Source organism: Vitis vinifera, chromosome 15 (assembly GCF_030704535.1).
Source record: "Vitis vinifera cultivar Pinot Noir 40024 chromosome 15, ASM3070453v1".
In the NCBI taxonomy this organism is placed as follows: Eukaryota; Viridiplantae; Streptophyta; class Magnoliopsida; order Vitales; family Vitaceae; genus Vitis; species Vitis vinifera.
In genome coordinates, this window is record NC_081819.1 from 12,998,470 (window position 1) to 13,012,678 (window position 14,209).

Genomic DNA, 14,209 nt, shown 5'->3' on the forward strand with positions numbered 1-14,209 from the left:
AAGAGTAGTGAATCCTATACGAGTAATGCGGACGTTATTACCATCTCCAACCATGATATCTTCCTTACAACCATACTCAAAATGAATTGAATGATTTTGTAAGTCCGAAGTGACATGGTGAGAGACCTTGGAGTCAATTATCTAGTCTGATTGATTACCCGAATTCTCACGAGTTGTGTAGTTGACTTGTATCCAAGAGGAAAGTGAAAGGTGTGATTAACACACTTTGGCAACATGACCTGGTTTGTCACATAACTAGCAAACCACTCGAGAATCTTTGTTGAATGAAGACCATCAATTCTGATGCTACTGGTTAGACGAAAATTCTTCTTTGTGTGAGTTGTTGGAGTAATTTTTGTTTCCATAATTTCCATAAGAATTCTCTTGAAATTGATTGTTGTTGTTCTAATTGTAGCCATTGTTGTTTCCTTCATAGTTTGGCCTATTTTGAATGGAATTGACAATGTCGTTTTTGCCTTTCTTGTTGTGTTGTTTATGCAAATATTGAGTCATGATGGGTGTCAACTTTTGTTGGATTTGGGTGCTTTAGACTAGATGCATAGTTTAGAAGCCTCTCAACTAATTCTTCAAACGAGATGGGTGACTCTGGCATGTAAGACGACTTCAAGCTCTTTGTAGTGATTAATGAGACCATTGAGTATGTGAACTATGATTTCTCCATCACTTAAATTATGCCTAATCGTGGCAAGATCATCAATAATGGTTTTAACAAACTACATGAACTCATAAATGTTATTCCTTTCTTTACTAACCTTGGTGAGAGAGTTCATGAGACCAACCATCCAAGTATTGGATTTGTTGGCATAGGTAGTTTTGAGTTTGTTCCAAGCCTCCTTAGTGTTTTTGCACCATGACACGAGTGGCCCCACTAATCCAGTAACAACAATTTAGATGGCAAGAAGTAGTACTTGATCTTGACAAATCCAATTTTTGTACTCTGGATTGCCAATTGGTGGGCATGGATAAGTTCCATCCATAAATCCCATGAAATCATATCTAATGAAGAGATTCATCATTTATGAGCTCCTAATTGAATAGTTTCCTTCTGTCAATAGTTTTTGGGGAATGAGTGTGGTTGTCTCGATCGAGATAACTTGTGAAGAGAAAGGGGTTGAATAAGGATTTGCACTATTGGACATAGACATGACTTTGCTTGATTCAGTCATGGTTGAGAGTTTAGATGAGATGAGGATGAAGCTTAAAGATTGTTTCCATGTATTCAATGAGGAGATTGTGGCTTAATAGAAGGAGTAATGGACGGTGTTGACTTACTAGAATTTACCATGGAGTAATCATGAAAATTGTTCAGGATACAGAGTTCTCAATCTGCATAACCAAGTTCATCAAGTTCTCATAAGATGCAATATCAACCTAGCTCAATCAGTCCAAGCTTAATCATCTAACTCATCCTCAAATTTGAAGAGCTTAATTTAGAATCTTATCAAAGAGCAAGGAATATGTAATGAGGATAAGAGAAGTGTAGAAAAACAAAAGAAGTAGAATGAAGAGTAGTGAAAATTCAATGCTCAAACCTCTCAAGCAACGGCACATTGATATCGGATCATATACACTCCTAAAAGCTTAAGATAATTGAGGATGGGGTAAAGGTAACTTTTTATATAAAGGCTTAATCAACATTGGTAATTGGTTTATGTACTGACATTGAACTTTCATTTGTTCTACATCAAACAATCTTATTCAATTGTTAATGCCCACCACATCAACAAACAAATGATGGGTTAGGGCAAACCTCACTATTAAATGATGTGCAACCACATACACCCTCAAAATCCAAAATAATAGGGTGTAAAGGTAAACCCACATATAAGGCCTAGTAAATATTAATAATCAACCGATGTGGGATATTAGAATTCCATTCCGTCACAAATATTCAAACTTCACTCAATAAACTGAATAATCAAGAGAAAAGATGGTTCCTTGCTCAACCATACCCAAATCTAAGGGGAGTATGTAAAGTTAAGAAAGGAATGTTTTGGTTGCCGATCATAAAAAAGGTTAAAATAGTGATATATATGTTAAATTAATTTCCGATATATATATATATAATCTCCCGAGAGAGAGAGAGGAGAGGAGAGGGCAGAGAGAGAGACAGATGATGTTTGTGAGACAAAGGGCAGTGGCAACTCTGCCAACTCTGATGAGAGCTCTGCGGAAGGAGCCTCCAAAACCCACTACTCAGCCGCTGCCTTCCCTCCGACGCGCTTTCTCTCTCTACGATCAGATCAATCTCATCGATAACGTCCCCGAAGATCAACTCCGCTTTCAAGGGTACCTATTCACTTTCTCTATTTCTTTCCTTCCCCCTATTTCTTCCTCATTTCTTCATTATCCCATGTGGAGGCTCAAGGCCAAGGCCCTTTGCTGTATTGATTTTCAATTTCCTTCTTCCAATTTCAATCCTTGTATGTCCAGAAATGAAATATCTATGAATATAAGGTGTTTGTTTATATACCGTTGTTGAAGAGATACATTGAATTACGAAAATTTCGTTTTAGGCAAATTGGCCTTTTCTTGGTTTGGGTTTTATCCAAAAATTGTTTTGGGCACCATCTCTGAAATTGAGTTTCGGCCAACTTTGTCTGACTTGCTGGTAACTGGTTTGAATGTTTTCATCTGAGATTGATGGAGGCATCATGCCCAAAATTTGAATTTTCCTGATAACTCGGTTTGAATTTTAAAGCTGAAATTGATTTAGGTACCATTACCAAAGTCGGATTTGACCTGATTGCATGTGAGTAGCTGTTAAGTTGTTTGAAATTTTGAGCTTTAATTCATTTGGGCACCATTTCTAGAACTTAAATCTGGACCAATTAAATGTAACTGGCCTGTTAATGTTAAACTGGAATTCAGGTAGGCTCTATGTTAGAATACGACTTTGGACAGACTATAATTGACTAGTCCATAACTCCTGATTGAATTTGTACGCTCAAACTGATTTAGGCACCATCTCCGAAAATTAAAGTTATCCTGGCTATGTATGACTAGTTGATTGATACATTTGAATTTCAAAGCTGAAATTGGTTTAGGTAACATGCCAAGAACCAAAACTGGACCAACTATATTTCGTGCATTACTAAGAGTGCATTTGGGAGTGATTTTGAAGGGTTTAAATTGTTTTCTAATCCTTAGAAGCGTTTTTCTTAATTAAGTGTTTAATTTCCAAAATCACTTTTAAAAATCAAGAGAATGGCTTTGGTTTGGCACTTGGTAGGTGTTTCTTTTAAAAATTCACTTTTTGGTCATATATCCTGCTATAAAAAACACTTCCAAAACTTTTTTTAATTTATTTTTTATTTTTTATTTATATCCAAGCACTAATTAATTCTTCATAAAATTGTTTCTGATGGAAGTGCTACCAATAGAGGCAATACTGGCCAAAAGTGTTTTACAAGAATCACTTCCAAATGGCCTCTAAATCATAAGATAACACTTAGTACATATGTTTCTGGATGCTAACGTGTACTTCATTAAGTTCATCACTTTTGTTTCATAGGTATACTGACACTGGATTCACTGTAAGTGGAGTACAGTATGAAGGGAGCTTGCTTTGTGTTGGAAATGTTTTATTGTCTTGGGGTCCAAAGAAATTATCGGAAATCACTGCAGATAGGTACATTACTATTTTTTTCTTAATATGTATAAATACTCTGTTTTGCAATTGCCATATCTAATCATAAATAACTACTGTGAAATACATGCATTTGGCTGCTAAAACTTATCCCTGAGGTATATATATATGTTGTATCCTGGATGGCAAGAGTTAGCTGAATCATTTTTACATGAGGTTATATATATTCGAAGACTAATCATCTTTGATTGAATGGCCTTGGTTGATGAGTTTTGGACTATGCATAAGGCATGGAAAATATTTTAACCTTTCACATAAACTCCACATAGTCAAAATTGGCAAAAAGATATGACAAGAATATTTTAAATTTCTTTAGCTTTCCCAACTACTTATCAAAATGAACAAAATTTTCTCTACCAAACATTTTTAATTGACTTTGAATTAGAATTTCCTTTTTCTTAGTAAGAGTTATGGGATCAAAATACAACTTGAAAGAAAAAAGAAGACAAGTTTACAGAAAATTCAAAACATTTGAGAACACCTCTAGTAGTAGTGCATGGAAAAGTTTTGGTCGAACAGGAATGGGGTTATATTTAATGTTTCTTGTATCATAGATTTGTGCTATACAAACAAAATAGTTTGTATGTACAACCTACAAATTGCCTTAATCAGAGCATTCCAAATAATCACTATAATTCCATTAATTTTTCATGGTAGTTTGGAATTTGTTGTGCGTGCAAGCTATTTCTACAAACCAAAACTTTTATGTTATTTTATGTTGGTTATAGTATGTTGTGATTTGTGTTTTTTAAGGCTAATGTTCCAAAAATGTCAATTGTTTTTGGCATGTGTGTCTGTGTCTATGTGTAAAAATGGAAATCTATTAAAAAATTTGGAGAAATATGAATGTATTAAATCAAAATTCATGAAATATGGAATAAATATTACAACAGCAAAAAAGGCTTATAATTGTAAAGGAAAGTTGTGGATAACTTGTTGTCTAGCTTAGATGCAAAGATACTCATTGACCTACTTATATATAATATGTTCACTAGTTAAACACAATTGATATATTAATTATGAGGTCAACTATAAACATGATTTATAATGGTGAAGTACAGAGTCAGGTTCTAGATAATTGGAAAGTCAAAGCATAGTGTTGGTCCTTGGCCATTAGGAGACTCTATAGTAATGAAAATTTGCAAGTAAGATACCAACTAAGTTCCTAACCTCTAATTGGTGCATCCTATGTAAGGAGAATAGTAATACCATTAATCATTTTTTTATCATTGCCCTGTTGCTTATCTTTGTGGCAAAGGTTATTTTATATAGGAAATGAGATGGGTTGCATCAGCATATCCAATGGACGTGATGGAGATTTTTCATAGGATCAGTGAGGTGGGAATGAGGTAGGATGCTTTGGGACTTCTCTATTCTTTGCACTTTTTGGACTCTGTGTTTGGAATACAATACTAAAATCTTTTAAGGAAAGAATTATGATGTCGGAATTTTTTGGGATAGGGGTCCCTTTCTCTTTTTCATATGGGTTTCAGTTATTTGAAAGTTTGAGCAGTTCCTTTGTTCCTCATAATGTTGGATTAGGTGTAGATAAGGGATAATTCTTGTCCTTGTGGGAGCACCTTTTGAGGGAAAAGCAAACCTCTTCTTTGATGGCTCTTATCTTGTTTACTCAGTCGGCATTGCAGATGTTTTGAAGATGCCCACCATTGTACTTTCCTGGCTTATCCTTGGCTAAATGGCAACAACTTATGCTTGCAGATCAAGAAATTGGCAAGTTTGGGGGTTAAAAAAGCTTCCTCAAAGGGGATTACGAATTCACATGTAGAGGAGATGCCTCCTTGGCCCTTAAAAGCTTGGCTCAAGAGGCAGGGAGTTGTTATGGGGATTTGGGAGGTTCCAGGCTCCATTCCCAATGTGAAAAAAAATAGTTACCTCTGAACAAAAAGGAAAAAAGAAAAGAAAAGAAAAAACAAGCAAACAAACAAACAAACCAAAGAACTAAAATACAAAAACAAAAATAAAAGTAAAAAGGAAGGTGATTTCTCCTTGTCACTAATTGGATAAAAAGGTGGAGCATAGTCTCCTAGGAATACAGTTAAGAGTAAGGACATTATACTTCCTTGGATTTAGAGATTAGGTGGCTGTGGAGGATGCAAAAAGGAGACCGACTACTGGCTAAAAAAAATAAGTGCTTTAGAAGCTTTTTTGGGTTCACTATTTCTCTTCCTTTTGGGATGTTTGTATTTTGGGAGTGATTGGTTCCTCCTTATTTATGCTGGATGTTTCTTCTGGTTCCCTTCCTTCTGAAGGACATCTCATTCCACTTGAATTTGATTTCTCATTCTAATAAAATTTTAATTAGTCTTTTCTTCTTAAAATAAATCCTGTAGAAAACTTTGCTGCTTCTTGATCAATACTGTAGAAAAAATTTCTCTTGATTTTATTTTAAATGAGGGAAAAATTGTTTTCTATTCTATCAATAAGTTTTTTTTTTTAATGAGTAAAGCAAGCATGTATTATCAATAAAAAAGCACCAAAACAGTGTTCTAAAGTACATAGGAAGTATATAATGACCCGCTTAAAAGCGCAAACAAGAGGAGAGGGACCAACAAAAAACTACACCCCCCTAAAAAAGAACCCACCCAATCCACAAGATCTACAATCGAAGAAGGACCATAACTTAAAAACAACCTAGGCCAATCCCATAGGTTACAAAGGAAAGTGTATTTTAGTCCTTGAACGGATTGTTCCTCAATCTTGAAAGCTCTTTTGTTTTTTATTTTCCTTATAGTCCAAAATAAGCAAAGAGGAGCTGCCCTCCACACCTTTTTCTGCCTTTTACCCACAAAAGAACCACGTCATCTGAAGAGCATGTCTCTAACTAAAGAAGGAAGAACCTAAAGCACACTAAACAGGGAGAACAAAAGATTCCATGACACTCTTGTTTTGACACAATGGATAAGATTGTGGTTAATGATCTTTTCCTCTTCAAGCCAAAGGAAACGTCTATTTTCTAAAGACCACCCTCTCCTCTTTAAATAGTCCAACGTGCCCAAGAAGCCTCCTAAACGAAAAAGCCTACCTTCGGCGGAACCCACAATTTAAAAATCACAATAGCAGGAAATGGCATTGTACTTTCTATCTCCAAAGTCAAGTATAGGGCTTTAATAGAGAACTTTCCATTCTTCGATCCTATCCAAATCACTTTATCTTCCTCTTCCCCACACACACTCCTCCCTTGCAAACTTTAAAAAAACTGCTCCACCAAATCTACCTCACAATCATTTAAAGCCCTAGAAAAACGAGGGGCCTAACATCCCCCTTCAACTATTGGGTGCCAAACATACGCCACCCAGTCCTCTCTGATCAAAAAAAAAAATCCTCCTTAAAATTAGCAATAGCATAAACAATAAGGAAAGAAGTACATAGTGCCACATCACCACACCAATTGTCCTTCCAAAATTTCACTCTCCGCCCATTACCTACAAAGAAGTAACCCTATTTGCTAAGAGTTCCCAATCCTTTCTAATGGCTTTCCATAACCCTACCCCATAACTTTCTCTCACCACCTTGGAGCACCACCCTCCCTCTTCTATCCCGTTCTTACCACTTATAACTTGCTTCCATAAAGCTCCCCTATCCTCTACAAACCGCCAATTCCATTTACCTAAAAGGACTTTGTTTAGCTTTGCAAGATTCCTTATCCCCCAATCCACCCTTGCTTTTGTCTGTACAAACAATAGACCACCTTACTAAGTGTGGCTTCTGCTCAAGAGCTCCTCCTCTTCAAAGAAAATCTCTTTGAATTTATTCCAACCTCATCCTAACTGTCCTTGGAATATTGAACAAAGACCTGAAATAGATGAGCATGCTAGATAGAGTACTCCGGATTAGGGTAATCCTCCCACCCTTGGATAAGTATTGCCTTTTCCACATGGCTAACTTTCTGTGAGACCTTTTCTCCACCCCATCCCATACCGCCACGGACTTGAAAGGAGCACCTAGGGGGAGACCCAAGTAAGACAACGAAAGCTTGAAAAGTAATAACAAGCATATGTAATGTTTAAATTTACAAAGAGTTTAATCTAAGCTGTTCCCAGTTTAAACTCAGAAAGTTTCAGAGAAGTGATTAATAACAAGCATATGCAAACCCTTATCATTTGTCAGAACATTAACCCATAAATTCCATATCAAATCTTTGACAAATCATTTGTTTTCCTTTAAATTTCCAGAATTAGGTTTTGAAATTATGAATTTCCTGAGCTTAATAGGTCGACTCTTTGCATTTTGAGCAAATTCCTTGCCTTCTTCTTCCCCTCAGTAGTTTCTCCTTACAGCTCCCAAGTAGCTGCATTCCTTCTCCTGGAGAAACTGCACTGAAACAACCCAAACAAAACTCAAATACCTGATTTCATCGTTTTAGATGGTACTGCCAGTTCACTCCCCTGACCGAACTTTAGGTATTTATCTTTGATCCCACAATTCTCTAATTTTTCATCTGACCCAAACTGATGTGCAATTTTATTTCACAACAGATCCAATTTCAAACTAGCCCCGTTCTTTACATAACTCCATTGCCTAATGATTAATAATCTCAAAGGATGTCCTAAGGCCCCTTTAAATTCACTTATTCAACTATTAACTTTGTGAATATTATAAACATCCTTCTAAAAAAACAAAACATATACAGAGAAAAAGTAATGTACAAAGCATTGACCATAAGTCTCAAAACACTCAAGAAAGATAGAACTACCTCTCTAAAGACCTGGCAACCCTTTTAGACAAAACATCAGCCACCTGATTGATGATCTATATCTCCATGTAAAAGATTACTAAATGCTTCCATTAAGAGCATTAATCCTCCTCATCAAGTGAGAGATTCTTTGTAGCTCTCTGCCACCTAAAAGGGCCCATGACGTAGAAATAGTGGAATCCCCTTCAACAGGATGTTTCCTTGCACCCAGGCTAGCATATATTTGAACCTTCCCAAAGACCTAAAAGCTCAATATCAATGGCAATACTTATAGTTATACCAACTGCTTTGGTATTATTGCTTGCCACCTCCCCTTTATAATCTCTGATAACCCCATTTTTCCCTGTTGATCTAGAACCCCAAAGTGCACCCATCAAAATTAAATTTGGGAGGACCTTGAGATGGAGGAAATCTAGGGCCAATTACTTTCCTTTTCTTTGCTTACTCATTGAAGCAACTTTCTAGTTCAAAGAGATGAGGCTCAAGAAATTGTGAAGTAGCTCATTGAGGATTGATACCGAGATGTGGGGAATAGATTTTTTTAGCAAATAAATCTTCAGTGAAACCAAACCTATTGTTCAAATTTTTTGCACTCTGCTCTAGCCATATTCCCAAATCACATCAGGGTTGACGCTCCTATGATTGTATTCCTTTACCCATACAAAACCATTGTATGAGATTATCAATTTGTCACAAATATTCTTGGGGAAATTCCAAAGTTCATCACTTGATGATAAAAACCTTTGCCACTGCTTCTAAGCATGACAGTAATGGAGAAATATTTAATTAGAACTTTCCAATTTTTTACTAGGTATGAAAAAGAGGAGTGAACTTTTGCAGGTTTCACCAAGCATTCACAATTCTTAGCATTAGGTTTGAATATAAGATACTAGTGGAAAATGTAATCATGAATTTTTAAGTATATGAACTAAACCATCTACATAGAGATGGTTGTGATACTCGTTTATGAGTTTATTTGTTTTCTACTTTAATTAATGATTTATTGCTTCTTATGGCCTTTTCTCATGCAAATTTAGAAATCTTAAAGTGGAGACCATTAATTGATTAGGGGCAATATAATCTTGGCTTTTGATGTGTCAAGGTTTTGTGGTGTTCTCCATAATCAAAATATCCATGTGCATATGTTCTGCATTATATATGATTGTTGTTATCCATGCCATTCAGATCTGTTACTTTCAATTGCTGGGGATGAGATGATCTTTTCTGTCATGAGATTCACCGAGTCTTGATCTATAGAATCTCCTAGGCTGTTTCACTCTCTACAATATTTTCAATCCCTCAAGATGAAGAGTTTCAATCAATTGTGGTGTTAACAGTTAGGTTATGTATAGTTTTTGGTAATTTAACTAGAATAAGTACATTCTTTCATGAAGTCTGCTTGTATTTAACTTATATTTTGTCATTTTTATGCTAATGCAGCTTATCTATCTTTCGAATTGTGCGTCCTATACCAGGTAAGATTTCAATTTGAATTCATTAAGAGCAGAAATTTGATGCTATATTGGAACATTAAGAATGATGCCCCCTAATGCAATATTGCACATGATAACACCTGCTCAAGCTCTAATATGTTTCAATCATGGTATTACTTGTAATCTGATAAACTGCATGTTATACAAGCCCACCACAAATTACTTCAAATTTCAGGTCAAAGATGCAACCATTTTGCATACTTTTTCCTTACATTTTTTGCTTACTGTTTGCTTTCCATCTAGGTAAATGCAACTAACTAAATGGTTAAAAAAATCATCTGGATTTTTCCTGCTCTGATCATTAACAAATAATTGAATGATTAAATGTCAACAGACCATGTGAGGGTGGTTGTTCTTCGTTCTTGTACCCAGAGATAATCTTCTACTGGTTTTTCTTCTTTTATATCAGTATTTAGTTTCCTTGAGAACCAGATACATGTGTCTGGAATTATGGTTAGATCACATCTGGTTGTTAGATACTTGAAGTGTTTCTTACGAGAACACCTCAAGGTCCATCCTCATGGCCTCCACATAAGAACCTATTTGAGTGTATAATATCAACTCTCTTATCTGTATTTAGCTTTCTGTATAGCCATTCACTTCTTGTTATTCATTTCAGAAATTTTGATTCTTGGCTGTGGAAGACATATTGAACAAGTAGATCCTGAGCTTCGACGCTACATCCAATCTACTGGCATGAAACTAGAAGCAGTTGACTCGGTATTTATCATAATATAATTTCCTCCTCGTCCCCACTTTTTCCCCTTTTGGAATTGGATTTATTTAAGCCTAAATTAAGCGGAGGTAATTAATGTGAGCAAGGTTGTTTGCCTGTAAGGTAACATATTTATAACTCTTCACAATTTATCTCAAAGGGGCGCGCATAATTCAAAACTCATTATATTTTATTCTTAAAGCCATATCTATTTCTCAGATTTTTAAATTTAAATTTAGCATTAATTTTTGAATCGTCAAATCAAAATGAATCAGAAAAAAATTTTAAACTCTTTTTGAGATAAAAATTGTTTTATTCAATTTCGAGATGTGGAGAATTTCCAAATTGCTTGAAACTAAACCAAAAAAAATAAAAAATAAAAAATAAAAATAAAATAAAAAATTGGAAAAAGTCAACAGCTGTTCTGGTTGAAAATTTTTAGAACCTTGCAGTTTAGCATGCTTTAGATTCTGAATGTTAATAGTTTAGTTCTCCCATATCTATTTGATATTGTCTTTATAACCCACCAAAACGGTGCGCACTCAAAACTGGACACACAAGACAGTGCCAATCCACAACTAGATAATCATTCAAAAATAAGTTGTGTATGCTATCAATATCACTCTTAGCCATTAAAAACATAATGGATTGTTGTCATAGGTTGTTCTACAGGTATTAAAAATATTGTGCCCCTTGAATTCTTAGAGACTTTATCATTTCATAGAAAACATTTTAAGCCTGGTACCTGTATATTCATATGGGCAGTTCTACTAACCGAGCACCTGTTGTACAAGTGGTAGTAAAGGTGTAATTAATCTTAATGATCATATTCTCCTCCACACTAGGGGCCCTATTGTGTCCTTTTTCTCATTATTGTGTTTGCTACTATACTCCATAGTGCCTAACTGCTGTTGGTTGCCATCAATTTTCTTCTCACTGTTTTCCCTTTTTGAAATAGTTTTTGATACCTTTTCATTGGCAGGCAATAATAGAACTTGATTCCTATAAAAATACTTGTATTTAAAAATGTGAACTTCTGATTTATTTACTGATGCATATCTCATCTATTTATTCGATATCAGCAATAAGACTTCCTATTAATTGCAGCATGATAGATTTCGATTGTGTAAAATGTGTGGGCAGTAGCAAACCAAGTAATGGCATCTATAAATTCCCCATACTCTAATAACTGCTATGGTCTTCAGAACTTCATAATTGTTCCTTCTTGTCTCAGAGAAATGCTGCATCAACATACAACATACTAAATGAGGAAGGCAGGATTGTGGCTGCTGCACTTCTCCCCTATGGAGTTTCTCGTGATGCCTAATTGCTGCTAGCTTCTCCTCTGAGGTTGTGATCTTCAAAATGCGTTTCATTTCTTTTGTTTGGGAAGCTGCTAAAAAATGTCTTAATACCCTGTTTTGGTGGATGTAATGTAGCTTGAGTTAGCTAACTTTTTAATTTATTTGTTTAATAAAGGTGGCCTTTAGATTGTGAATTAAGAGGCGTTCAATGTCTGGTATGTTTCTATACCATCTTTTCTTCCAGAGACCTGCAAAAACATTAAGAATGAAAACCCTAGAAAACCTTTTTCCTCTTATCATTTGAATGTTATGTAAACTCAGAATCCTTCCCATTCAAAAGTCTAGGAATGATTGAATGGGTTCAAATGAGTTATCATGAAATGTAAACCCTTACAATAAGATTAAGGAATAATCTGCATGGCTTACCCATGAAGAAGTCATACCTAGCTTATGAATTTGGATTTGCAAAATTAGGACTTGTTTGTAGCTGTGGTAGTTGTTTCTTCTGTTGCAGTTTTTATTTATTTCATTTTGAGATTCTTGGTTGAAGATGACTAGCCACATGGGATGGAATGGAATGGTGCATGTCTAAATTTGAGAGGGAGTCTAGTGGAGTGACAAGCAAGAGGAAAAAGTATTAATTACCTAAAGCTATGTTGATTTTCCTTCCTGTGAAGTGTTATGGAAAGAAAAATAAAAGAGAAAAAAAATAGAAGAAAAAAAAGGTAAAAAGAAAATTAGTATAACATTTTTCTCTTTTTTGATTGTTTATGAAAAAAGGTTAAGGGGAAGAAAATTAAGGGACAATTTGATCATGTTTTATAGTACTTGTTTTTAAAAACCATTTTTAAGTTCAAGAACAAAAAATAATTTTTTAGCGTTCTATAAAAATAAGGCTCTTTGGCATGTTGTTTTTAAAAAAATAATTTTTAAAAGTAAAAAGTAAAAAACTTGTTACATAATTGAGCCATTATGAACCATTTTTTATTCATGAATTTATAGGATTAATGAGTTTATTATTTAAGTTTTAAATTATTTTTAAAAATTATTAGATTTGTTAATGAATTAAATGCATTAAAGGGGTATTTGGTATGGGAGAATGGAGAATGAGAATGGATATTTTTTCCCATTCCAATTTATTGTGAAATGGAAATGAAAGTGATTCCATTTTCAGTGTTTGGATCAACTTAGGAATTTAAAGTTAAAATGATTATTTGTTTTCCTTACAATGTTCGATAATAATAGGAATGAAAATAAAAAAGAAATAAATTGACAATAATACCCTTATATTTTAGAAGAATAAATTTTGAAAGGTTTTTTTTGCTACTAAATGTTAAGACTAAACAAATAATATGTACTCAATAAATAAATAATTAACCATAAAAAAATCATACAACTCTAATCTACATATATTCAATTATTCTTTTTATAAAAAGAATTGAATAATTTGTCACACCTAAGAAACTATAAAATTATATTTTATCAAAAAATAAAAAAGAAAAAATATATTTATTATCATATTTGAATTCTCAAAGCTAGCAAATGCTTTTCCTATTTCCAAAAGATAAAATAAAAACTTATTTCCAAAAGATAAAATAAAAACTTCAACTTCATTCTAATTTTCAATAAGTATTATATCCAATAAAATTCACAATCCCTAAAATATGCAAATATCGATTTATTCTTTTATCAAATTTGAATAATTTGTCATGCAAAAGAAGCTATAGAATTATATTTTACAAAAAATAAAAATAAAAAATATATAAGAGCATTTAAATTCTTAAGGGTAAAATAGTAATTTTAGGTCATTTTATATTATCTCATTGGATGAATGAATCAAAATACCTAGGATGAATTAAAATCCCACTTATAAGTGGGATTTGATTTTTGCTATAATAATTTTTTATTTCATTCCTACCTTCACAAAATTTATCCAAACATGGGAATAAGTGAGAAAATGAATGAGATGTCTATTCCCACTCTTCATTCATGCGTACCAAACACCCCTTAAGTATTGTTTAATTTGGAATTTATTTGCCTAATAAAAAAATTGTAATATATATATATATATATATATATATATAACTAACCCAAATATTTAGAATAAATTTTGATCTATGACTTACTAATATTATTGAGTTTCATGACTTTTTAATATTAATTAAATCGATTTTTAAGTTTCAAATTATTTTGAAAATTAATAAATTTTATTTATCAAATACAATTTGATTTGAAATTTATTTGATTATTAAAAAAAATTAGAAATATTAAAAGAAATTCATAAAAGTACGTGTAATTTATCAGGAAGACCAT

At 33.6% G+C, this 14,209-nt stretch overlaps 1 protein-coding gene across 1 annotated transcript; it reads left to right on the top strand.

The window, feature by feature from the left end:
* Nucleotides 1-1,883: 1,883 nt before the first annotated feature.
* On the top strand, nt 1,884-12,090 carry LOC100249656 (uncharacterized). Its single transcript, XM_002265163.4, has 5 exons — nt 1,884-2,310; nt 3,536-3,652; nt 9,825-9,859; nt 10,497-10,597; nt 11,827-12,090. The coding sequence occupies exons 1-5, from the start codon at nt 2,135-2,137 to the stop codon at nt 11,917-11,919; spliced, it is 522 nt and encodes a 173-aa protein (XP_002265199.1). The 5' UTR covers nt 1,884-2,134; the 3' UTR covers nt 11,920-12,090.
* The last annotated feature ends 2,119 nt before the right edge of the window (nt 12,091-14,209 follow it).